The sequence below is a fragment of the Pocillopora damicornis genome, chromosome 5 (genome assembly GCF_964200805.1).
Source record: "Pocillopora damicornis chromosome 5, jaPocDami1.2, whole genome shotgun sequence".
NCBI classification, from domain to species: Eukaryota; Metazoa; Cnidaria; class Anthozoa; order Scleractinia; family Pocilloporidae; genus Pocillopora; species Pocillopora damicornis.
Window position 1 is genome coordinate 6826278 of NC_142674.1, and position 27271 is coordinate 6853548.

General features: G+C 36.6%; 1 protein-coding gene and 3 long non-coding RNA genes across 4 annotated transcripts; 2 read left to right on the forward strand and 2 right to left on the reverse strand.

Annotated features, from left to right (window-relative positions):
- Positions 1-1244: 1244 nt before the first annotated feature.
- On the forward strand, positions 1245-2892 carry LOC149044898 (uncharacterized). The gene is made up of 3 exons (XR_016186739.1): positions 1245-1341; positions 1565-1609; positions 2727-2892. It is a non-coding gene; the product is annotated as an uncharacterized LOC149044898 (long non-coding RNA).
- Positions 2893-9235: 6343 nt separating this feature from the next.
- On the reverse strand, positions 9236-10504 carry LOC149044899 (uncharacterized). Its single transcript, XR_016186737.1, has 2 exons — positions 10094-10504; positions 9236-9625 (listed from the first exon to the last, which is right to left on the reverse strand). It is a non-coding gene; the product is annotated as an uncharacterized LOC149044899 (long non-coding RNA).
- A 12-nt stretch (positions 10505-10516) lies between these two features.
- Positions 10517-11995, forward strand: LOC149044900 (uncharacterized). Its single transcript, XR_016186738.1, has 2 exons — positions 10517-10653; positions 10728-11995. It is a non-coding gene; the product is annotated as an uncharacterized LOC149044900 (long non-coding RNA).
- An 843-nt stretch (positions 11996-12838) lies between these two features.
- LOC149044901 (uncharacterized) lies at positions 12839-14581 on the reverse strand. Its single transcript, XM_089206875.1, has one exon. It carries the CDS (start codon positions 14096-14098, stop codon positions 13304-13306), a length of 795 nt encoding a protein of 264 aa, XP_089063001.1. The 5' UTR covers positions 14099-14581; the 3' UTR covers positions 12839-13303.
- Positions 14582-27271: the final 12690 nt, after the last annotated feature.

Genomic DNA, 27271 nt, shown 5'->3' on the forward strand with positions numbered 1-27271 from the left:
GAGAGCTGAGAAGAAGTGATGCTATGGAGAAAAAAAAAACCTCTGATGGATTCCCAATGGATAAATATAAACACATGGCATGTTATGAAGAATTTATCAAAAGTATGGGAATCACTTTTAATTTTAGAATCAACAAAGAGAGCAAAAAGCTGGAATATAGAGATTTTACTGAACCAGAAAAGTTGAAACTCTTTCAGAATATAAACATTCCGACCTATGCTTGTCCCTCATTGCAGTCAAAACAAAGACATACAAGTGATCTGGGCTAAATTTATGGACATAATTGGTGATTTGAAGCTAGATTTTACATCTATTCTTGAACTGCAAAGAAATATCAAATCATGGTTTGAGCACTTGCTCAAAGTTTACCAAGCAAAAGATGTCACTCCCTACATGCATGCACTATGTTATCATGTTCCTGAGTTCCTGTAACTTTATCAGAACATAGCATATTACACACAGCAAGGCTTGGAAAAATACAATAGTAGAGCTTCTAAAGATTTCTTCAGATCCACAAATCACAAAGGGGTTGATGCCCTCAAACAACTGTTTCTGAAGAAAAACAGGATTCAGTTCCTGGAGGCAGCAGGTTATGAAAGGGTTAAGAACACCTACAACAATGAGCTTGTATTCAATGATTGGACTTCTTTGTCCCAGCCAATACTTAATAGTTCCTGGAATTACATAGGCAAAATCTTCAGCTACATTTAAAATTCTTTCATCCCACTTCAGCCCCAGATATGAATCAAGCACCCTATTTGACTCCTATTGGTAAACCATCTTCCCTCTTTGAAGAACGCCGGGCAAAACACTCCCAAGACCTTCTATGAAAATATCTTGGTCAACATTAAGGTCTATGTTTATATCAGGGTCCTATTGCCGTCCAGACCAAAGCTTTTTCTTTATTTCACGAGCAAGTTGGCCATGGAACGATTCTTTTCTATCCTCTAGAGAGTTTTCCGAGGGAGTGAACAGCTTTTCGATGCGAACAAACGGAAAATATCCAGGTCCTCTATCGGCCCTGAAGGGTGTCTATTCATGGAAGCATGTGCTATAGCCAACGTAATGAATTTTCAACCTCTCTCGTTGATTTTGTCAACCTCCCTGATCTCAATATCATACAGTTTTGTATCTTTCTACCGTGGATTCGCCTTTCTAACAGGGGTGTATGTTAAGTATTTATCGCAAAATCGCTTTGCTTTTTTTATTTCCCTCTTTGACCTGTCCGCCATTTTGAAAATTCGCAACGGAGAGCATGCGCATTACGTAGGGTTAATGGTCGCGTACACCTGGAACCGAGAAAAACAAATGTTCGTCGCGCTGGGGAAAGAGTTTGATATGGTTAGAATAAAATTGCTTTTATGACCATATATTGCACTTGGTTATGTAGATAATTACTTAAAAAATAGCTATTATAGCTGTATTCAGAAGCATAGACATATAGGCAATAATTGCTTCTGCTTTATTTTATTGTAAGGGGTTTCTTTTTATGTAACATGTATCCATCCTTTAATTTCCTCCTTAACCTGCCTGCAAATAATTGAATTTTATGTTTGAATTCAAGATAAAACAGAAGTCCTGCAGAGTTATCATTCCAGACAGAATTCAGGTGAGAACATCAGTAAACAAGTTAAAATCATATGCTTCTCCTGAATCTTTAATTTTATTGCCCTGGTTGTTTTCAGAAACCCTATTTTATATCTTTGTGTGACAGCTAATGATTAAAACCTCAGTGAATAGATATGTTACATTTTAGTAGTTTTTTAAATTCCATCTTTATGATTTTAGCATTTACTATTTTAAAATTTATAAATGGCATTCCCTTTCCATCCTTGTAAAGAGATATTGCACATTTCTTTAACTAAAATATGAATTATGAAGTCAACTTAATTTCAATGAGTTTGAAACTTCATTCTGCATAAGAACACTTTACTGATTTATACTGTTATATTTATTTGCTGTGTTTCTGTTACAAATAATTACCATGTGTCTTAACCCTTTAACTCCAAAAATTTAATGAGTAATCTTCCTAACTGTCTTCCATACAATTTATGTGATGTTAAATTTGAGAATTTGGAATTGGATCAACCAATAATCCTCAAATTGATATTTGTCTTAATTCTCATGTAAGGAGAAATTCTGTCTAGGTTAACAGTGGGACTTAACCCTTTAACTCCCAAGATCTCATTAGTAATTCTCCTTACTATCTCCTATACAGTTCTTGTGATGATAGTTTGGAGGATTTAGTATTGGATCTTATAATCCCCTAACTGATATTTTTCTTTATTCTCATAACTTGTCTGCTTGATATTGTTTTGATATTGTTTTGATATTGTAAGGAGAAATTCTTTCTTGGTCACATATGAGAGTTAAAGGGTTAAAATGGGGGATTTCAACATATTGTAATGATTAAAATATTCTTACGCTTTCAAATGTACCAGTAACAAAAAATGTGATGAGACTCTGATGATATGAAACACTTGCAATGGAAAAACCTGTTGCTGGTAGCTTATGTCTTTAATGCTTAAATTTTCATGGGAAATGCTTTTCTTTGAAAGTGGGGATACAGAAGTTTTTAAAGCTGATAGAAGTAAGCTGTTTGCAAGTAATAAAAGGCAAATTGACAATCATACCTCAATGCTTGACATGCTTCACTCATACATGTCAGTTGTGTGTACCTACCATTGTAGAGGAGTCTTTAAAAAGGTCTTTTTTTGTCACACAAGGAAACCTCCAGGGTGGAAGAGTAGAAGACCACAGAATGATGTTTACTTGGCATTTGTACTTAATGCAATCATATATTCAAGCAGTACTCTACATATATATAACTGATTACATGATGTCTTTAACCCTTTACACCCCAATATCAGAATGCATATTGTCCACACTCCCTTGCGAAATGGCTTTTGGAATTCCTAGGAATAAAGGTGTGAATTTTCACGGTAAATTCGGACTGGGAATTCCTAGGAATTCCTAGGAATTCCCAACCATAACAACTCTGGTTCTAAAAACCTAGAAATTCCTAGAAATTCCCAGAAATTCCCAGAAATTCCAAGTTTATGGCCAACAGGACTTGGAATTCCTAGGAATTCCTAGGAATTCCAACTCAGAGAACCAATGACTTTCCCTGAAAAGCTGTAAATCTAAAAAATTCCTAGGAATTTCTGGGAATTTCTGGGAATTTTTGGGCATTTTTAGGAATGTTTAAGAATTACTGGGAATTTTAAGCAAAAATATGAGGCTAATGATATAAAATAGATACTTTAAATTAGAAAAACCCAGCTAAAATTCAAGTATTCAATGAAATTTATTTAGAAGCTTAATTAAGGCTTACATGTAAAATATTTTTGATTAATTATTAACATCAATGTGTGGTAATATTTGGATGGAATTTGATTTATTTTTCTTTTCTTGAAAACTTCATACGGATTAATCCTCAATTACAGCTATTCATATAAAATAGTTCTAATCAATCATTAAATTTGGTTTGACACAAATTGTGAATAAAATCTGTTGATTCTTTTCCATAAAATACAATATCTTAAGTTATATTTGAAAACCAAGCACTCTTGGGAGTGAAGGAGCTAATTACAGACAAATAAAATTGATTTTTTGATTAAAATCTTGTTGTAACTGTAACAATAAATTAGAATGAAGTTATCCTAAACTGCAAACTTAGCTGCTGCTTGTACTGTTTGTATTTATTTTCCTGGGCTCACAATGAGTTGGCCTTGAATGAGGTTGTCAACAAGAACCTTGACCATTTTGTATCTGGATTCCTTGACATCTGAATTTGAAAAAAAATAATATATTAAAATATGTATATTTAAAGCTCAGACCAGGCTTTTAAGATGGCTATGAGGAAAAGGGCATTCATTGGATTCTCAAATTGAGAAATCTCTGTTATATTGAGTGACTTTTATATTGGAGTTAGTACATCTCTCTCATGGATTTTACTAAAAAAAGGGCTGAATACATTATTTTGTTTTTACCAAGGAGGGCTTCTTTATGTTCTAAGGTTTGTTTAATAACAATTCCTATTATGAATCTTGAATGTTCCCAAACGTGACTAGAGGAATCTTGAAACCTTACTGATAGGTTTATTTCATTGTAAAGCATAAGCTTAAGAAACTGCGGCATGCAAGTGACCGATTCGATTCTCAGAATTAGTCTAGTTTCAGTTGCGCCGAGCGTTATGTAAGCTTAATTCAACCCGCTACATCTATTCTTTTATAAGATTTTGATCACGTAACGAATATCGCAATTTTTACTCACCACAAACTTTCAAAATCGTAGCTTTACAGATGGCCACTCGACCCTTGTTTGTACCAGTCAATATGTCAACTGTTGTCCCTTCTTTTAACTCCACGGCGCCAACGACTTTCTTTTCTTTTACAACACTCACGCTATTCTCGTTTTCCCATTGAACCACAATAAAAGCTATCTTTAGAAATGTTATATTAAGTAAAACAGATGAGAAAAGCGATCAACCGATGAAAAGTACATTCAAAAATGAGCGCCAAATGGAGTCTTCTTTGTTTTTGGATCACGGGTATGATCACGTGAATCTTTTAAGACTTGTCATTGGCTAGCAAAGTGAATCCGCTGGCTTGCCGATTGCAGTGTTAAGAGAAGCGCCCAATTTTATTCTGACTTCTCCGACCAGTTCTCTGCCTTTAAAAGATGGATAGCTTGGTGATATAAATAAAGATGTGAGCTGACACTCTATGTAGAAATAATCGACAAGAGTCGATCGTATTACAAATGCACGATTTGTGGCCGAAAGTTGTCGAGGAAACAAAGACTCGAAACTCACTTGAGTTGTGTTAATGGCAAAGGTGAGAAATAACACAAGCCAACCACAGTTTTGAATGCGACTACAAATCGTCTTTTACCCTCATGTTTATAAAAGAAGGATACCACATTCGGAAGTATAAGAGATACATAGATGATCCCAGTGTACCAGTACCTAAATCTACAAAGCTTGACCGTAGCAAGGGTTCAGCAACACGTTCCAACACCGCCATCTCGATTCCTCAGTCAGTCGTTTCCACTGAACTTAAAGCAGTATTGACAACAGAGTAGAGTGCGTCTTACAAAGGAGAAACATTTGTACAAGAGACAGAAGTAGCTATATGCGATTACAGAGGTGTGTTGGAACTCTGGTCCACAAATAGTTATGCACTGCCCGAAGTACAAAACAATTTTGTTGGTAGCTGACAGACAGAGAAGAACAACAAGTAAACTTAAGAGCTGTTATTATTGAAGTGTGACTAGCACTTTTCATTTTTATATAAAGAAGGACTTGTAATTTGCACCAAAAATAAAAAGATGTAATATTTTTTGGGAGATCCAGTGATTGGGACATTTAAGAAATTAAGTTATGGAAGGAAACTTGGTTGGTACTTCTCACTACTAACAAGTCTTGTTGACAAATATTTTCAGATCAGAGTTTCAAATAAAGTAAATTGAAGACGTCATATAAAAGGTGTTTTTCCTCAAAGGGAACATTGACTACCTCTGTCTTGTCTGCATGCCAAATGTTTGCAAAGTGTGTGGATGATCCACAAGTATTGGAATTCTTACAAAAATTTTTTGTAAGAATAAAAACAGCAAAACAAATTATAGCAATTAGTCATGAAAATAGAGCAAAAAAACTGAAAAAAAGCAGCAACAACAATCATGAAAAAAGAAAGATTAATTAGGTGTTGAATTTGTTTGTCTAAGGCATGAAATTTCTACTAAAAGTATTGTCAACAAAAAGTCTCTGACAGCGTTTGAGGCAACTGAGCTTGACTGTTCCAAGGTTTTCTAACAAAGGCAACCAGTAATGTAGGTTAGGGAAGTAAGATAACAATGTAATTATTGTTAATTATTGTGGAAGTTGGAAATTCCAATTTAACATAACTGACAGCTGGTTCATGAGAAAATCCATATTAATGTAAAGATTTACTAAAACTTAGTTTGAGTAATAAATTTCATGATCTTTAAGTTATAAACATGTACATGTATTTATATCTCTTGGTAAGTTTTGCATAGCATACCCTTTATTGAGCCAAAGTTTTAAGCCTCTGAAATTACTCTTTTTCTTAAAACCTTCACATTCAAGGTATTGAGAATTTCTTAGAATTTATGTGGACCTCAGGGTATTAAAATTGCCTCAAATTCAATTCCCAGAAATTCCCAAGAGTTCCACACTTCTTAAATTATAGGTAGTTTGTAAAGCTGAGAATTCCCAGGAATTCCGAGGGATTCCAAGTCCTCACAAAACTGGAGTCTTCCTTTCCCAGAAATTCCCAGTAATTCCAAGCTTTTTAAATCAGAGTTAATTTGCATAGTTGGGAATTTTTGAGAATTCCTAGGAATTCCTAGGAATTCCCAGAAATTCCCAGAAAACTGGGAATTCAGTTTGCAAGGGTTATTTGCATAATTGGGAATTTTTGAGAATTCCTAGGAATTCCTAGGAATTCCCAGAAAACTGGGAATTCAGTTCGCAAGGGCTGTTCTCTATATATTTCCTTATGTGCTGGCAAGGAGAATTTGTTCAACAATCAAAAGGTTCTTCAGTTGATTATCATTTCCTTTATTCTCATGACCTTAATGTGTGACTCAGGGATGATATTGAATGGAGAAATTAGATGCTAGTCACTCTGAGGGATTAAAGTGTTATTAGCTGTACACATTTTCATGTATATGCTCCTCGCATTTGTGGGCAACAATAGCTAAGATTGTTAGGAAAGCAAACAAACAAGTGAACAGAAGACAGTGAAATGAGGGAAACTGTAAACTTTACCATGTGATAGAAAAATATCACAGAATACTTAAAGAGGGGAAACTTGAATTGTGCTAGCTAATGTTTTTGATCAAATAAAATTTAATCAGTAGTAGGGTTTGCCTGCAATGTGTCAAATTGCTAGTGTACACTTCATTCAACTCAGATGTCCACTGGTAAAAGATAGATACTTAAAAAAGCTGTTCATAAGAAAAAGCACACATCATTAAAAAATCACACTGAAGTGGTGGCATGCTTGATTTGTGGTATTTAGAATGACAGAGGCAAGAAAAACACCTTGAGCTTTTTCCTATTCACCAGTAAGTTAATTATATTTTGGATTCTACATTCAGACTGGGTGAGATTAAATTTATTCATATCGTGCTTCATTATGGTTTGTTTACCTGGAAAGGTAATTGTTATAGCTTCACAGATGTTTTTGTTGCAATCACAATTAACATTCATAACAAAATTTAATTTAACGTGGAATGTTTCAAGAACACTTTTCCTTTCTCTTCAATACCATTTATTATTCCTGGATCACAATTAAAGGTAGCAGATTACTAAAAAAAAATTATAACTTTTGATTCAGGTAATTATTTGAATATGTGAGTAACATTTGATGATTTCATAGCCTAAAAAAGGATTGAACTCCACTGTAAGAATTAGGCAACTAATTTGGAAACTTGAGCACGTAAATAGCTGAGGTAATTGAAATGTTAGTCCCCATGCAGGAACCTTCCACTTGACCTGTACAGTCATGTACTATGAGATAACTTTAGAAAAACGCATTTGTGTTGGCAGAACTATTGTAAATACAGTACCACCTAGAGACAAAAATAAATGATTTCCTGTAAGCATTAACATTTGGGAGAAGGTATGGTGGTAAATGACCCTTCTTTTGCTAGGATGCATAGGGTCTGATGATTGTCATGTATATCTTTTAGCTTTCAAACTTTCAACTTTGTATCAATTGTAGCTGTTTACCATGTCTATTCTCTCTATCATAAGCCCTCAAAGGTGAAGCAGGCAAGTCAATAACCTGACTTCCTTTGTTTGGAATTGTGTGATTACATAATTTTGCTGTGTAATTTGCCATACTGTAACATGTAATATAATTATTTAGATTGCATTAAATACACTAGCTCAAGCTTTTATTAATGCATGGTGTTCCTTAACAATGGTCCTACCCAAACTGAACATTGAAATAAGGAATTGGTCACAAGATATGTAAGTTTAAAAGGGTGGGAATCTGGGAAAAAAAGGATCCTCCTTTAATTAGGACTGAAATTAATGGGGGCCCTCTTATTTTAATTCATGTTTTTAATTTAACCTGCCTCCTCCCCTGTAATGTTTAGGGCACATAGATGAAGAGAACATTTTTTTGTATTTTGATGCATAAAAGTTAAATTACCAGTAATTGGCATGCATATAATCACAAAGCAAGAATGTAAAGCGTTAGCTCAATTGGTTCGAAAAAATTAAAGTAAGAGAGTTTTGCAGACCGTGTCTGACTTTTTATCCTGGCTCTGGATATTTATTTAAGTAACAAAGACAATATCAGTCTCATTCACTCTCACTTTCCACTGAGCTTGTGGAAAGATGATAACATCATTATTTCTTTAAATGAAGAAAGGAAAGCCTGCCCTCTTACCACGGATAGTTCTGTTGGGCATCATCAGTTCAAGATGATTGTTCCAGATAGGCTAACCTTAAAAATTAGTTGTGAAAATTTCTTGAACTTGTCATTGTACATCTTACCATTGTACATCTAAAATCCTCAGTCCTTTGCCTTGATAGCCCAACCTCATCAAAACATTGCCAGCAGGAGTGATTAGCAAATTATTGATACAGACAAGAGGGCCTATTCCAACATACATCCTCCTCAATCCTGTTAGCTTACTATGGTCATGGCATTTCAAACACGGTGTATATGCCCCAGTTTTCCATTTCCCTGACTAATTACTTTGTAATACCCTTGCGAAATGGCTTTTGGAATTCCTAGGAATTCCTAGGAATAAAGGTGTGAATTTTCACGGTAAATTCGGACTGGGAATTCCTAGGAATTCCCAACCATAACAACTCTGGTTCTAAAAACCTAGAAATTCCTAGAAATTCCCAGAAATTCCCAGAAATCCCAAGTTTATAGCCAACAGGACTTGGAATTCCTAGGAATTCCTAGGAATTCCAACTGAGAGAACCAATGACTTTCCCTGAAAAGCTGTAAATCTGAAAAATTCCTAGGAATTTCTGGTAATTTCTGGGAATTTCTGGGAATTTTTGGGAATTTTTAGGAATGTTTAAGAATTACTGGGAATTTTAAGCAAAAATTTGAGGCTAATGACCCAGCTAAAATTCAAGTATTCAATGAAATTTATTTAGAAGCTTAATTAAGGCTTACATGTAAAATATTTTTGATTAATTATTAACATCAATGTGTGGTAATATTAGGATGGAATTTGATTTATTTTTCTTTTCTTGAAAACTTCATACAGATTAATCCTCAATTACAGCTATTCATATAAAATAGTTCTAATCAATCATTAAATTTGGTTTGACACAAATTGTGAATAAAATCTGTTGATTCTTTTCCATAAAATACAATATCTTAAGTTATATTTATATAGTTATATTCTTGGGAGTGAAGGGGCTAATTACAGACAAATAAAATTGATTTTTTGATTAAAATCTTGTTGTAACTGTAACAATAAATTAGAATGAAGTTATCCTAAACTGCAAACTTAGCTGCTGTTTGTACTGTTTGTATTTTTTTTCCTGGACTCACAATGAGTTGGCCTTGAATGAGGTTGTCAACAAGAACCTTGACCATTTTGTATCTGGATTCCTTGACATCTGAATTTGAAAAAAAAACATATATTAAAATATGTATGTTTAAAGCTCAGAACAGGCTTTTAAGATGGCTATGAGGAAAAGGGCATTCATTGGATTCTCAAATTGAGAAATCTCTGTTATATTGAGTGACTTTTATATTGGAGTTAGTACATCTCTCTCATGGATTTTACTAAAAAAGGGCTGAATACATTATTTTGTTTTTACCAAGGAGGGCTTCTTTATGTACTAAGGTTTGTTATGAATCTTGAATGTTCCCAAACGTGACTAGAGGAATCTTGAAACCTTACTGATGGGTTTATTTCATTGTAAAGCATAAGCTTAAGAAACTGCGGCATGCAAGTGACCGATTCGATTCTCAGAATTATTCTAGTTTCAGTTGCGCCGAGCGTTATGTAAGCTTAACTCAACTCGCTACATCTATTCTTTTATAAGATTTTGATCACAACGAATATCGCAATTTTTACTCACCACAAACTTTCAAAATCGTAGCTTTACAGATGGCCACTCGACCCTTGTTTGTACCGGTCCATATGTCAACTGTTGTCCCTTCTTTTAACTCCACGGCGCCAACGACTTTCTTCTCTTTTACAACACTCACGCTATTCTCGTTTTCCCATTGAACCACAATAAAAGCTATCTTTAGAAATGTTATATTAAGCAAAACAGTTGAGAAAAGCGATCAACCGATGAAAAGTACATTCAAAGATGAGCGCCAAATGGAGTCTTCTTTGTTTCCGATCACGGGCATGATCACGTGGATCTTTTAGGACTTGTCATTGGCTAGCAAAGTGAATCCGCTGGCTTGCCGATTGCAGTGTTAAGAGAAGCGTCCAACTTTATTCTGACTTCTCCGACCGGTCCTCTGCCTCTAGAAGATGGATAGCTTGGTGATATAAATAAAGATGTGAGCTCACTCTATGTAGAAATAATCGACAAGAATCGATCGTATTACAAATGCACGATTTGTGGCCGAAAGTTGTCGAGGAAACAAAGACTCGAAACTCACTTGAGTTGTGTTAATGGCAAAGGTGAGAAATAACACAAGCCAATCACAGTTTTGAATGCGACTACAAATCGTCTTTTGCCCTCACATTTATAAAAGAAGGATACCACATTCGGAAGTGTAAGAGATACATAGATGATCCCAGTGTACCAGTACCTAAATCTACAAAGCTTGACCGTAGCAAGCGTTCAGCAACACGTTCCAACACCGCCATCTCGATTCCTCAGTCAGTCGTTTCCACTGAACTTAAAGCAGTATTGACAACAGAGTAGAGTGCGTCTTACAAAGGAGAAACATTTGTACAAGAGACAGGAGTAGCTATAAGCGATTACAGAGGTGCGTTGGAACTCTGGTCCACAAATAGTTATGCACTGCCCGAAGTATAAAACAATTTTGTTGATAGCTGACAGACAGAGAAGAACAACAAGTAAACTTAAGAGCTGTTATTACTGAAGTGTGACTTGCACTTTTCATTTTTATATAAAGAAGGACTTGTAATTTGCACCAAAAATAAAAAGATGTAATATTTTTTTGGGAGATCCAGTGATTGGGACATTTAAGAAATTAAGTTATGAAAGGAAACTTGGTTGGTACTTCTCACTAATAACAAGTCTTGTTGACAAATATTTTCAGATCAGAGTTTCAAATAAAGTAAATTGAAGACGTCATATAAAAGGTGTTTTTCCTCAAAGGGTACATTGACTACCTCTGTCTTGTCTGCATGCCAAATGTTTGCAAAGTGTGTGGATGATCCACAAGTATTGGAATTCTTACAAAAATGTTTTGTAAGAATAAAAACAGCAAAACAAATTACAGCAATTAGTCATGAAAATAGAGCAAAAAACTGAAAAAAAGCAGCAACAACAATCATGAAAAAAGAAAGATTAATTAGGTGTTGAATTTGTTTGTCTAAGGCATGAAATTTCTACTAAAAGTATTGTCAACAAAAAGTCTCTGACAGCGTTTGAGGCAACTGAGCTTGACTGTTCCAAGGTTTTCTAACAAAGGCAACCAGTAATGTAGGTTAGGGAAGTAAGATAACAATGTAATTATTGTTAATTATTGTGGAAGTTGGCAATTTCCATTTAACATAACTGACAGCTGGTTCATGAGAAAATCCATATTAATGTAAAGATTTACTAAAACTTAGTTTGAGTAATAAATTTCATGATCTTTAAGTTATAAACATGTACATGTATGTATATCTCTTGGTAAGTTTTGTATAGCATACCTTTTATTGAGCCTAAGTTTTAAGCCTCTGAAATTACTCTTTTTCTTAAAACCTTCACATTCAAGGTATTGAGAATTTCTTAGAATTTATGTGGACCTGAGGGTATTAAAATTGCCTCAAATTCAATTCCCAGAAATTCCCAAGAGTTCCACACTTCTTAAATTATAGGTATTTTGTAAAGCTGAGAATTCCTAGGAATTCCTAGGGATTCCAAGTCCTCACAAAACTGGAGTCTTCCTTTCCCAGAAATTCCCAGTAATTCCAAGCTTTTTAAATCAGAGTTAATTTGCATAGTTGGGAATTTTTGAGAATTCCTAGGAATTCCTAGGAATTCCCAGAAATTCCCAGAAAACTGGGAATTCAGTTTGCAAGGGTTATTTGCATAATTGGGAATTTTTTAGAATTCCTAGGAATTCCCAGAAAACTGGGAATTCAGTTCGCAAGGGTAGTGTTTATATGTTTAGGAAATGGTTGGGTTGAAACAATACAAAGACTTGCCTGTAGATAGTTTTATTACAGTTTTTATTCAGTGTAACGTAGGGCTGGAAAATAAACTAATAAGAGCTCCGCTTTTAAGCTTGGCTAAATCTATATATTATAAAGTTCATTTGCGGTTTCCTCTTTTATTCTCTTGAACTTCATTTTCTAATATTTCCTTTTCTCACTGTAACATATCCGATAAATTTGTCAAAGCTGCTATAGGCTTATTTTTCTAAGGAATTTGTTTGCTTATAGCCAGTTTCAGCAGTCCCTCAAAAGGTTGCTGGTGGTTAGAAGGATCAAGGTGAAAGATAACAAAACGTGCGTCATTATGAAAATAATTTCCAACGACTTCTCTAAAATCGATCTTGAAAAATTTGGGGTTTCTTTGCTTAGTGAATGACGTTCAGCTTGCATAATGTGATCAATTTAGTCTGACAGTTAGGACTGTAACTGTTTTGGTCGACAGATCATGAGAGTGTATCAACAACACCGAAGGTTTTTCTGAATAATTGTTTTATTAACTGTTAGAACAAAGATTTAGAGTTTAAAAATACAAACTCGTTACACTTCCAAAAACAGAAAGTACAATGTTTGGAGGGGCAAATAATTAATTAACTATCCGAAGAAAATCATAACTTATTGCAGCATCGGTTAATTGGGGAATTTTCATGGGGAAATTATTAGCGGTGAAAACGTATTTGACTAAATCTTCACAACCGTTCTTAAGTGCTCCTCTCATTAGAATATAGTGACAAACTCATTAGAATATAACGAGCGGGTTATGACAAATTCACTCTAATGGATGAATATATATATATATATATAGAAAACTGCTGTTGAATAACAAAGGAAAAAACTTCGTTAACATTTCCTTCTCCATTTGAAAAGCAAACGTCACTCAAATTCGTTACAACAGTATTATCCAGATCATAGGCACTCTACTGATTACTCAAAATCTAGCTTAGTAATCGTCACAACCACAACACTCACAGATTGAACATATCTCAAAGAGACCTAGGCAAATGACAATAGCATTTTTAGCAATAAAAATGGATGCCTCTTTCTCGTAGCCCCGCCATAGATACATACGAAGCCCTAAAAACACGCAATTGACACAGATTATTTGTAAGATTGTGCGCAAACCGGCTGTACATTTGCGAAATTTCCACCGTCCGGAACCTGTTATCTTTATCTCGACCAGTTGTAATGGAGACAGCAGAAAGCTGATACAGACGAATGCAAGCATTGCTTTTTCAAAGCCTTTGCAAACACCATGGCTGAATTCATTCTCTTCAATAATGACATCCAGCATTTCCACTCCATCGAAAAGATCCAACGCCATTCGGAGAGACAACTGCCAGATCAGGTCTCGGTAGACGATGGAATTCGTTCCTGTACTTAAAAGTAACAACAGAATCAGTGGGGCAAGGCAAAGTGTCGTCTTTAGAATGTTTGGACCGAAGAATTTCGCTTTGTCGAGGTTATCTTCGATCGGTTCGTCGCCTCCAAATATGATCGCGACGAAGATTACGAACCCAACGATATAGCACGTCCAGACAGCAAATAACCACTGTAATTTCTTGTCGTCGCACATGATGTAAAGCCATAAACCAACTGCAGGTATGTACAGGACAACCAATCCATAGAAACTATCTTTGTGTTTGTATTTTGCAGGATACGAAGCCAACGAGTAAGCCTGGAGGCCTACCAAGGCGAAGAAAAGGAGTCTACCAATGTAGATTAAGCATGAGGCCATCTCTACGATAAGTGTTTCTTCAAGAAGGTCCAATAACAAAGTTGATGCTATAATAATTGCATCAAAATGAACTTTACGTCTAATTGACGAACGTTTCCTAGAAAGAGCAACACAATGAAGTAATCTTTTCCGAGAAAAGCGGATGTAAACAATACGAAGAAAAAGCCAGAAGCGCCGATAGAAGAAGCTACAATGACCATTTTACGTATGCAATCAGTCTGAGCACATGAGTTTCTGGAATAAGATCACATGAAGCTATTACAGCATCGGTTGGTGCAAAAATAGAAATTACCTACTACGGAAAGATATGTATGCAATCAGTCTTTGCTGACTAATGAGATAATGCCACATCCATCCTGATCAAATGATGCGAAAAAGACGGAATTACCCGAATATTCCAGAAGTTCACATGCTAAAAAGTCTAAAAATCTTGAACTAAAGAGACTTTTAATTCGCTGAAAATCTGGACCTGTCAAATGATTCATTTCCGAGAAACCTTGCAAGGTGACACATGGAGTTTCTAGGGAAAATGTTGCATAACAATGATTCGGGGATTCCCCGAACAACACTCATTTTCACGGATTGCGTCATGACGATGAAGCCATCCATCAGCAACAAAGTCCTCAATAAAATAGGCCCGGTGCAGTTTTGACAAATTTGTGGGAAATATTGCAGTGAGAGAAGACATTGGAAAATGAAGTTCAAGAGAATAAAAGAGGAAACTGCAAATTGAATTGATGTAAATACTCTAAGAAGAACGAATTTGAAGTCATTTTTTAATTACTTCTTGCGAACGTTACGTCTTAGCTATCAACTGATGTAATCTGGCAGAGTCAAAAAGTAATCCTCACGTTCGCAAATCAAACCAGTAAATTTATTCACGATGCATTCAGTAAAATTTCGTTTTAACAATGGGCAATGCTATATACAAACCTAAAAGATAAGTACTGTAGAACAGTTTATGAATACAATGGAAAATATCCTATAATATCAGTTAACCATTCAATCAACCTACATTGTCATAATACTTATTCATGAAAACTTCTCCATGGATAAAATACCTTGATAGAAATGCCAACTTGATGCATTTAAAACACTCCTCAGCCTTTAGATGGTTTCTAATCACTTTTCAAATGTCATCCTCCAAAAGCTACGTAGTACCACGGAATTGTCAAATTGTTTACAGCTTAATCATGCAAGCTACTGTCCATAAGTGTTAATTTAATAATTTGATATAAAAGCATGCTCCATCTGACGAGCGGACTACTGTCACCAAATTTAACTAAAAGTCTACCAAAATATTATCAGGGAAAATTCTATTTATACATACTGAAAAAGTGTAAATCTGATAATTAGAAATCATCCACGCATAATAATTTACAATAATCAGTGCCAATGTACAGTTATTTTGCACAAATGTCTTTTTTTGCCCTTACATCATTCTTAGGTCTTTACACGGTTAAAAAGCTAAATCTCGTCTGAAATCGATTTTGTGGTTAATCAAAACGATAACAAAATTATTGAACGTGATTGATTTGAGCACCAATAGGACAGTGTATGCATCATGCTTTTAATTGGACAGTTGAATAGAACAGTTAACACGTCATGTCTGTGTAAGTGGACAGTGCGTGTCATGAGCACTCGCTGTTGTTGTGCATTTCAACGATTTGACGGTTCGTATTTTGATGAAAACGTATAACCGATGTCTAATTGCTTTCTCAAACCCGTTATGGACAAATCGGACTCTCGCTTTGCGCTGTCGTCCAACTTTGTCAATCACTCGTATCATTACAGACCGTGTTGGACTCTACTTGGTACTAATACCATAATTAATTTACAACATAAACAATCACATTACCGAAGTGATGAATCAACAACTCTTTGAACTCTCCTGAAAAAATTAGAAGGCAAATTGCTGATTCTAGCCATTTTCTTTCGCATTCTCTTGCAACACATGTCATGGCACAAGTTTACGTAAATTAATAAAATAATAAAACTTAAAGATATTCGGAAGAGGTTCGTTTACGAAGAATTGAATGTTACTTTCGAAAACGGGCATTCAGTTCAGAAAGTAAACTTCTTTCCCTTTGAGGTCTGTGACCAAAATCTGATCATCGAGCATTGTGGTAACACTCCAGGGCCATCCAAATTGAATAATAGTACTTATCTTTCCAGTGAAAGTTCCTTCCAATGTAAACTGTTGAATGCGATCACCTTCACATAAGAAACGTAGTCATGTTTGTCAACACATAAGCCATACGGCCGATTCAATAGTCCATCACCGTTTCCTTTTTTTCCAAACTAATACAAAAACTTTCTTCTCTCACCAAACACTCTCACACAGTTATTTTCGAGGTCAGTTACAATGCATTTGTCCACGCAACAGATGCAAACGAGCGGATGATCCAGCCTTTCTGGGCCGCTGTCTCCAAACTTAAACACAGGTTCACCATCCATTGTAAAAACCTAAATTCTGCTGTTGTCATAAACCACCCATCACTTGAAATACAAACACTTGTAGGTATCTTAAACTCTCCATCTCCACTTCCCTGTTTACCAAAGCTTTTCACAAAGTTCCCTGTCTGTACGTTCAACTGCTGTATTCGGTGATTACATTCATCTGCCGCCAGAATCTCGTCATCATTGAAGAATGTGACGTCGACTGGTTCGTCAAACTGTCCATCCATGTGTCCAGGACTACCAAGTTTTCGCACAAACTTTTCTGTTTCATCAAATACCTGGAAACAGTGACCATCCAAATCAGTCACAGCAATAACACCTTTACTGTTCACTGCAATGCCTGCTGGACTCGGAGGCATTTCTCACGGAAAGTCCAACTTGCCTATAATATTTAACTCTCGTACTTTTTCTGGAAATGAAAACGGACTCTTGGCAAGTTTCTGTCCATTTATCTTTACTTCCATTTTATAAGTACCTGGTACTTTCGCTAAAAATTTTGCTAGGAAAAGTTCATCTTGTTCATCACTCCTCTCCAAACTCCTCACCTGATCAGCAACACAAGTGTATTTCCACACGATCTGTGTGCTGAGTGTTTCTGATCTCTCCTTCGCTTGTTTTGGGACAAAATAGTAACTCCGCTTCTACACTAGCTTGGAAATTCTGATCCAGTCCTTCCACGGTCGATCCTGGCACATCTGTTCCCCTGAATTTCGTAAATCCCAGACACAAACTCTCTGGTTCACATGTCGACACAAATTCTACAGACGAGCTTACCGGAAGAGCTGGCATTGTGGTCTTGACGTGCGATTCGTTCTCCTAAATGTTTCTTGTTTTGCATTATGTCTGAACTTGAGCCTCTTTCAACCAGGTTTTTACTAAACTCAAATGCCTGGTCAAGTTGCTTTTCGAGAGAGACAACCGATGCTTTTCCAGAGTGTAATTTCTCTATCCTTGACACTCGAGTCTTCTCGAAGGCAGTAATGGCTTCACGTTCCAGTTGACGAAGCTTTTCCATCATCTGTTCGGCTGCTTGGGAAACCTGGCGTTTAGCTGTGGTAATCTTCGTTTCCAGCTCATGTTACGTCCTCTCAAAGTCACAAATAACTTCTCGGGCAGACCTCCTTCTTCTCTTTGACCAGCTTCGTTGTGGCAACGATGTTTGTTTTTCATCGTCCACTGCCTTTTCAAGCGAAACAACATCGTGGCTCTTGTGATCAGAGGCGATGCAAAATTGACACACTCAGCTTTGACAGCCTACGCAGAAAAACTCTTTTTTACTTCTTTCACATGATACTTAACGGAGCAAAATGACTGTCGTTCAATAAGGTCTCGTAGTCTGTGGAAACTGTCGCATCGGTGTCACTTTGTGTCCCTGAAACAAAGCTTTCGTACAGTCCCAGCGCATAAACTTCTCGCAATCAAAGCAGTAGTTGATCTCCGAGCTCTTCTTCTGGCATGTATTATAACTGATCTTATTTCCTTCGCCGCCGCGTCGAACGGGGAGAAGACTCAACAAAATGTTGTGTAGAAAACTGCTTGGCAGATCATCAAAACGCTTTCCTTCAGGGATGCGAACTTGTGCCTGACGCTCGGGGCATCGATAAAACCCTCGAAGCCTTGTTTTTGGCTCGTTAATGGATGTCTCTCTTGGCATTCACTGCAGAACGTATGAAGACAAGCAATGGTCTTCGATTTGGTGTAAGTATCTAAACAAATTGAACATGCTACATGCTCTTTAAGGTTTTTTAAAAAGCAACTCCATCACGAATAGCAGAGAAAAACACAGCCCAGTTTTGCTTAAGATTCCCAGAAACTGACCTTTCATTAGATTTAAATTTAAATCAGCGAATCAGATCTCTTCAAAGAGATCTCGTGTTCTCTAAAGTGGTATTTGAAAGCTTCAGTTTTGGATTTTAATGTTTCTAAGGAAGCGCGAGAGAGTGACAATAAACAGATATCTGGTTTTGATGTGCTGTTATAAGAGACCGAAAAGGTAAAATCTGCTTTCTTATGAGAACGGAAACTAGCTCCCTAAAGGTTGTGACTTGTTTTGATTCGTTTACGTATCGCATTTGGTGCGGACCGTGTACTTGAATCAATGTCAGAGGAACTGCGCCCCTGCCCCTGCCGTAACCCAAAAACAGTCTAACGATAACAAGTTAGGGTCTATGTTGGGTAAGTTTTTACTCTTTAATCAATTTACAGCAAATAAATATATGTACATACAAACATATAATTAATAGCTGATGGAAGACCTAGCAACAGGAATGAACTTCTCTAAAGATAAAGGCCACCAGAAACTATGTGGACAAAAGTAAAGTATACATAATTACAGGCAATATCATAAAACGAGTATGGTAAAATGCTACATGTTAAAACTAAGTGCTAACTAAAATTAAGTAACAATCACTTTAAATCACTGCTATCGATAGCAAAACAGTAGCGTCTTAGGTCATTTTTGAACATTGATAGTGATTCCCTTCTCCTAATAGATATAGGTAAATTATTCCAAAGACGAGCAACTCTGGAAAAAAAAGAAGACCTAAATAATTCTGTTCTTGCATAGTTAGTATTAAAGGTTAGTTCAGTGTTCCTTAAATTATAGGGTTCATGCTCAGAATCATAAAACTGCAGGTACTTAGAGATGTCGAGATCATAATAACTATGCAGGCATTTGAATAAAAAAATTAAGTCTAGATAGATACGTCTAGAAGATAGTGACATCAAACCAGTCTTATTCAAACGTTCTTTGTAAGGAATCCTATTCCCGACCATGAGCTTAGTCGCCCGACGTTGTACAGCCTCTACCATATCACTTAAATAAGCTTGATGAGGAGACCACACTTGAGAGGCGTAATCAAGATGTGGTCTAACGAGGTGGACATACAGCTTTTTAATTACATCAGCAATGACACACGACCCACAAGATCTTCTTATTAGACGCAAAACCTTATTAGCTGTGTTGACTTTGTTAACAATATGATCATGCCAGGACAATTTATTGTTAACAAGAATTCTTAGATCCTTTTCACACCGAGTCATCGCGATGATATTGTTACCAAGTTGATAGGATGAATTCGTAGGCTTTTTCTTTTTGGAGATACTAAGATGTTTACATTTAGAACCATTAAAGGACATACCCCAAAGGTCATTCCAGTCTTCAATTGAATAGAGGTCTTTTTGAAGAGCGTCATGATCATCTAAGCTTAGCAATTCTCTAAAGCATTTTGCATCGTCTGCATAAAGGGGCATATTTGTATCAGCATCGATGTTAACAGTAATATCATTAATAAAAATAAGGAAAAGAAGAGCACCGATAATTGAGCCCTGAGGGACGCCAGATGGAACATATCTCCAGTCAGAAGCATACCCCTCGATGACAGTTCTGTGACGCCTGTTGGTCAAATAACTTCTAAACCAAGCAAGGAGTTGACCCCTTACACCAACCATCTCCAGCTTTTAAAGCAATTTCTCGTGAGGAACTTTATCGAATGCTTTAGCCATGTCGAGGTATATGACATCTGTCTGTATGCCAGCATCGAGGGATTTTGCAGTAGAGTGGACAAATTGAAGAAGCTGTGTGACACATGATCGGTGCTGCCTAAATCCATGCTGATAAACGTTTAAAAAATCCGAGACATGATGATACAATCTTGTGTGGACATGTCTCTCAAGGACTTTAGATAGTATCGGTAGTAAAGCAATTCCACGATAGTTGGAGACGATGTCTTTTTGATCAGCTTTGAAAACAGGCGTAAGATTTCAATCTTTCCACTTACTTGGGAAAGACCCTTCATGTAGGGATTTGTTAAATATACAGGTGATAGAACTACTGATTTCAGGAGCCAGTTCCTTTAAGAGCCGTGAGGGGATACCATCAGGACCAGAACTTTTAGAAGGGTTAAGAGACTGAAGAGTTGTTAAGATCTCAGATTCAGACATGGTAATATTGGATAGGCACTCGCTGACAGGAAATATTGCATGACATCCAGGTGGAGGTGGCTGGTCATCCTTGAGATTGAATACTGAATGGAAATAGTCATTGAATAAATTGGCTTTATCGATAGGATTAGTGGCAGGAACAGGATCAGTTATGTCTCTCTTAATGGCAGGAGGAAGCTTGTGAGCCTTGGTTTTACAGCTGTAGAAATTCCAAAATTTCTTGGGATCAGTTGCAACATTATCAGCCAACTTTTTTATGTAGGCATTGTACTTAGTGCGAATAAGTTTCTTTACATCCCTTCTAAACGACTTGAATTTATTAATATGTAATTGATCTTTTGTTCTGAGTGCTTTGCGGCTTGCCACATCCTTCTTTCGACACAAAGTTTTCACATCGGCATCAGTCCATGGTGGACTTCGCTTCAGAGGGACTGTTCGCCTGGGAATAAAGTCATTTACCGCCGCCCAGAATAAATCTTCCCAGTTTGAAACAGTATTATCCAAATTATCATCCAACATGGCAACATGCCAAGGGACAAATGAGAGTGTTTCCCTGAGCTCTTTGAAGTTGACCTTTTTGTAATTAAAGACTTCTTTGGACACAGGCCTTGAAGTGGTAGGAGCAAAATGAACCTAGAAAGATACACAGTTATGATCAGAGTCCACAATATCTTGAAAAGAATATATATCAGATATGAGATCTGGAACAAAAGTAAGCACCAAATCCAAAATGCTGTTATTACGAGCAGGGTGAAAATTTACTTGAGTAAGAAATGAATCGTTCAAAAGTTCGTAAGCATCTAAGTATAAAGGCTCAGAGGAGAGTGGAACCTGGTTAATCCAGTCAAAACCAGGGAGGTTAAAATCACCGGCAAGAAAAATTTTGTCAAATTTGTCATCGATGGTAGCAAGTGAGTCACGTAGACACTGAAAATACTCAACACCAGTGTTCGGTGGGCGATAGTAAACACCAAATAAGATCTTTTGACCAAGCGACGAAAGGAATTCACACCATACTAATTCGCAGTTAGCCTCTAAGTCATATCTTCTCCAGGCCATGATCTGAGATTTGAATGCCAACAACACACCACCGCCTCTGGGGCCAGTTCGATCTTTCCTAAAGATTGTATATCCATTCGGCAAAATTTCATAATCAGGTACAGTGTTGTCAAGCCAGGTCTCCGATACAATGACAATATCGATTTTTCTGGTATAAACAACCGCCTGAAAGTCAAGAAGCTTGTTTCGAAGCGAACGTGCATTAATTACTATACAATCAAGCGAGTGCTTACATCGGCCATGTTGAAATGTAGTATTTAATAGTAGCGAAGAGTGAGAAGATGTTAATGATGGTTGAGATAGGCAGGCAGGGAAAAACCAGGTAAAGTCATCAGCCAACTGTAGTTTCTTGTAGTCATTTGGTTTAACTTTTCCGCACTTAATATGACACCATCCAGCACACGAATCACAGGAGATTGCACGATGGTTTTTGGCGACAGTGTTCGTACATACAGAACATTTATCTGGTCCAGGATTCTCACTTATATCTCCACTTATAATTAAACGATTGAGCTGGAAGGTAGACACCGAATTCGGATAAAGACTTATCCTAAATGATAAGTAACCTCCGCCGCGGTAGAATGACGAACCAAAATGGCGTCTCTCTTCAACCAAAGTATGGAAGTCGAAGTCGAAAAAATTGAAGGATCTGTGAGGATGATATCTAGCAAGCATACACACTTGATCTAACTCAAGAAAGGATAAATTTGAGTCGAAATCCCAGTTAACAAGGCATATTGAGACCAAGATAAGCGCTAAAATACGAGAGCCCAGAAAAGCACGTCTTGACGCCATGAAGGCCAGGCTACTACCGTTGAGTTGAGGGGTACGTGCACAGTAGCTGGGATAGACAATCAAGTGTTGCAGTAATCGTGTCAACTAAATGTAGGTGAGAGTTAAGAAAAAAAATGCTCGGCTCCAATTCTTCTCAGTCTCATTATTTTCAGTTGATTCTTGAGACCATACAAATTTCAAACATCAGCCTTCCGGTACAACAAATATGAAAGGAGCGGTGGAAGGGAGGGGGGGGGGATAATGGGTGAAAAAAAGAGACTCAATTGAAAGGAAATGAAGGAGTCACCCTCCTAACCAAGTCCTCTCCTTTTTTCTCTTTCTCTCTTAAGCGCTCGGTGACAGCCTAATAGAGGATGAAGCTGCTGTGGCCTTCTGTCCATAGGAGTTTCAAAAGAGTTCTTGTTCTTTAAATACCCTTCGGCTCTTTCCTTTTCTCGCGCTCTGAACGATACTTGAAGATGAATTAAAAGGTCTATAAATGGCAGAGAATCTGAAAGCCCATTATCTTTATGGGCATGTCGCTTTTTCCTCGTGACCTGCACAGTTTTCATACGACACAGACCTTTCATGCGCAATTTATTCCCATTACCACCTCCTCCCATAACTAATTTAAAAAGGCTCATCAAAAGGTAGATGGCCCTACACCTTAAGCGAAAATTTCTTCTTGACCCTTCGAGGAAATATGGTAGTCTTGGTGTAATAAAAAACTGGGGTTTGATATTGGTCCTGCATAAGAGTTACAGACAAAGTAGTATCTGCAAAGGAGGCGAGAGAGGCATAAGGTGTTGTTATCGTTAGTTTTGGCATCTTTCTATGATCTCAACATACACCGCCCCCTTAAAAAAGTTTCCAGAGTTCTGACCTCTCTGTCTAGTACCCGGCTGAAAGAATGAAAACGATGGAAATAGAACTTTTTAGTGCCGCCGTCTTTGTATCACAGTCCGGTTACTCAAAATTTTATGACAACCCTGAGAAGGCATTAGTCGGCCGCGGGTTAGTACGAATTTATCATACTATACGAAGGCTTGAAATTCTATTAAGAACGATTCTGGCCGCTTTGTTAAAAACCAAATGCAATGACCGCCTTGTTAAAAACAAAATTTATAAAGAAACGGGCAAGGAATGTTCCACAATAGCACAGATGATCGTGAAAGATGATCGAGGAAAAGCGATTGCGTGACCCTCGATTAGTTGTTAGATGATATGTTATCACGTATCAGACGTAAAAACACTTTAAAATTCACGGTCTGTAGTTTGCACCCAGTCTGCAATCTGCAGTCTGCATTTTTCACTGACCGATTTTCGTACCTAATCCGAAATGTCCGCTGTTTATTCGCTATTACGCGCCATATTGTACGATAATTCGATTGGAAATTAGTAAATAGATACTCATCTTCGCGAGTGCTCAAGATGGTGGTCATCAAGGAGCGATGTAGGCGAATATTTAAGTATAGAAATAACAGGACAGTTGAAATGACACGTTTGATTGATTGAGGTATGTCTTTCAACTTTGCCCCAAAGTTTAGGTGAGTAAATAAATTTCCGGAGTCAAAAAAAAATTATGGAGCTGTTCTTCAATCTATTTTCTTTCGATTCAACTGTTAATTATCAGGATGCAAACTGCAGGAAAACAAGTGCATGGAGTGGTCTTGATTTACCGCTTAATCAGTCGCCAACCGCCATGTTGTGTTTTCTACGATGCTTTTAGTCTCTGTTTTTATCATTCGAACATTTTTTATCTAATTGACGATTTCTTATCACTGGACTATACTTAGTTTGTAAGGAAACCTTTTAAAACCAATAATGGTTCCTTATGTTATTCAGAGAAGATAGGGAAATTTTTTTTTTACCAATTCAAGTACTCAAGTGGTTTTTTTTATAGACATGAAATGGTCATAAACTAAATTGGGGTTTAATAAACAAAAATGTAATTTGGTTTTAGTGGTACATACTGTAGCATATCCTCTTCATGGCTATTTCTTCATCTCTCAAAGTCCAGATTTAATCGCAATTTAGAAAAAGCAGACAACAAATGTGTTGAATTATTTAAGTATTGTTTCATGAAAATTAATGAGATGCAGGTGTAAGGTTTCCAACAAATTCAATTCCATGTTGTGTCAAGGAACTATCAATTCATCTGCCTTACATATGACTTACTGAAAGCATAAATAAATATAATATCTTATGTTATTTTTTTAGATGGTCTTTTGGACTTTTTGTATTGTATTGTATTGTTTTGTTTCAATAAATCCATATCTCTTTACAGATATTTCACTGTGCTTCAAATTAGTGTGTCAATTTAATTCAGTGTGTCAGTGAACTTAAACAGGATATATGCACGCTGAGCAGGAACTTTTATTATGAAAGATCATGACCATGAAGTTTATGTTCAATCACTGAACATTTCCTTCTGCATATCTGGGTCATCATTTCCATTATTGTTGTTGACTCACATGAAACTGTGTAACTGCTCCGACCATGGCATTGGGTGTTAACATCTTTCTTCATTTCACTGGAGTTATGGGTCTAAGATTTAGTTTCTAGCTGCAAAAGCCCAATTTTAATTGTTTCCCCACTTTTACTTTATTTGTTTATTTGAAAATAATGAATCTTCTTGAATGGCCTTGATTTAGGTAGTTTTATGTGATTATTCTTATGTTCTGATGATTAGATGATTTTCAACATTGCAAAAGGTGTTATGAAACAAATTTTTCTTACTTTTCTCCATACTATAATTTACCGATGGAAGTTTTCTTTCATGTTTTGAATAAAATAAGGGTTATTTAATTTTGCCCTTCATTGAGATTCTTTCATCCAACGAAGTCTTGCTCGAAGTCTCTGCTCTGTAAATTGTCTTGCACTAGGGCTAGGACATTTTGTAGCTTTAGAAAGTTTTCATTCTCTGTTGGTGTTCCTTGATGAACTCCTTGAATTTGAGTATTATTGTTTATTGTTAGAGACATATGTTTCTTCACTCTGCTGTAATAGATTCAATAGCTGAGTCACCATTCTGTTTGTACATTTCCTCTTGACTTGCGTATTCCTGGTCCAGAATAGGTTTCAATTTGCGCTTTCATAATCCACATCCTGAGGCTTGGCATTCCATTGCAGCGAGGAACATCGCGGAGAGGTGGAGAGAAGCCTTTCATTGACCAAATCAGAAATGGAAGAGGAAGGAGTGGATGCGGCCATAGCAGTGTAGATCTTCCAACTTCTTACTTGTTTCGAGAAGCTTTCATTCAAAGCAACCCTCTCATTTCAGTACACGATAGAAAAAAGAAGAAGAAGCTATTATATTTTTCAATTCTAATATGGGTCTGAAATTGTACCTTTCCATTTGCACAATTTTGGCTACAATCGAAATTTTCAGACGGAAAACACTCGGTTTAGTACATTCAGTGTGGTTCGGCCTTCGAACGCCAAGATGAATGTATTATTGTTGCCTTGGTAAGATGTCACATGAAAGTGAATCTGAGCAGCGATTGGTTACTGTTTTGTTTTGGTCTGGGTCATCCGAATCTGATAACTATCCCTAGCTAGAAGAGAAGGAGAAGGTTCATTTAAGGCCACCGATTCTTTTCATCGAAATTGCATAAATATTTTCTGCGCGGTAGCGTAGAACGGTTAATCATACATGTCCAATGTCGTTGTAGAAATCAATTTGGCGTCAATTACATAAAAAAAGAGGAACGCCGACTTAAGTTTGTACCTGGTTTCATATTTACTTTCGGTAACAACAAGAGGCATAGTTTTCTGCGTGCTAATACTCCACAACTAAAATTAATTAGAATTTATCATATCGATTTTGAGGTGAGGGCAAAAAAATGGCGCCTTGATTAAGTATTTTTTATGGTAATTAAAAGAGTAGACGGGATGGCTTGAGAAGTAGTTTGTGGGAATTTTCTCGGATTATGGCAGCTAAAAATGAAAAATCCGTATCACTTACAGACAGTGATGTTAAAACTTTCCTAGAAGGGAAAGAAAACCAGTATACGAAAAAAAAAACCGAAATGTAAGTATTAAGTAGCTTTAACAACAGCATTTCTCACCGCCGAGAGCGAAAATCGGCAACTGGAAGATTTGCCACAGGCCGATGTGGCCGTTTACCTGAAAGATTTCTTCTGTTGGTAAAGATGAATGAGAATTTTGTAAATTTAAATTTACGTCCATGATTGTTTTTGTAATCATGATTCAACGACTGTTTCCATCCTGAGCCTTAGCGCCAACCCACTGTGCCATTTTTATTGGGGAATTGTCCATTCCTTTATTTTCAGTCATGAAAAGTCGGCTTTTCTTGTCAGTATAGGGCTATTGTGTTTATATGATAAACAAAATAATACATGATTTTATAAATAATTGGTGGGGTGCTCTAAGTCATTTAAGTGTTTTAAAAACCTGAAAGTTTTTGTTTGATATTGCTCGAAGCAAAATGTAAATCAACCGGATCCCAGATGAACATTCTCTTCAAAACTCCAGTTTTCCTTTTCCCCCATTTTTTTCTTTTGTACAAAATTCATACAAACTACGGTGTTATACAAGGATTTCCAGCCCCGAGAAACGCCGTAACAACACACGCGAATAAATACCGTATTTTCTCACGTGTATTTGATATCGCTAATCAGCTGCTGACACGTCAATCGTCTTGTTAGATGAATGAACGGCGAAACCTTCGCCATTCTCAATCCAAGGTAGTTTGTGGGAATTTTCTCGGATTATGGTGGCTAACACTGAAAAATCAGTAACACTTATGTATGGTGACGCTCAAACTTTCCTAGAAGGTAAAAAAAAACCAGTACACGAAAAGAAAAACCAAACGTTACATATTCAGTGGCTTTAATAACAGCATTTCTCGCGGCCGAGAGCGAAAATCGGCTACTGGAAGATTTGCCATAGGCCGATCTGCCGTTTACCAAAAAT

Excerpts from the sequence above, each read along its gene's own strand:
- LOC149044901 (XM_089206875.1), bottom strand. The coding sequence starts at position 14,098 with ATGGCCTCATGCTTAATCTACATTGGTAGACTCCTTTTCTTCGCCTTG.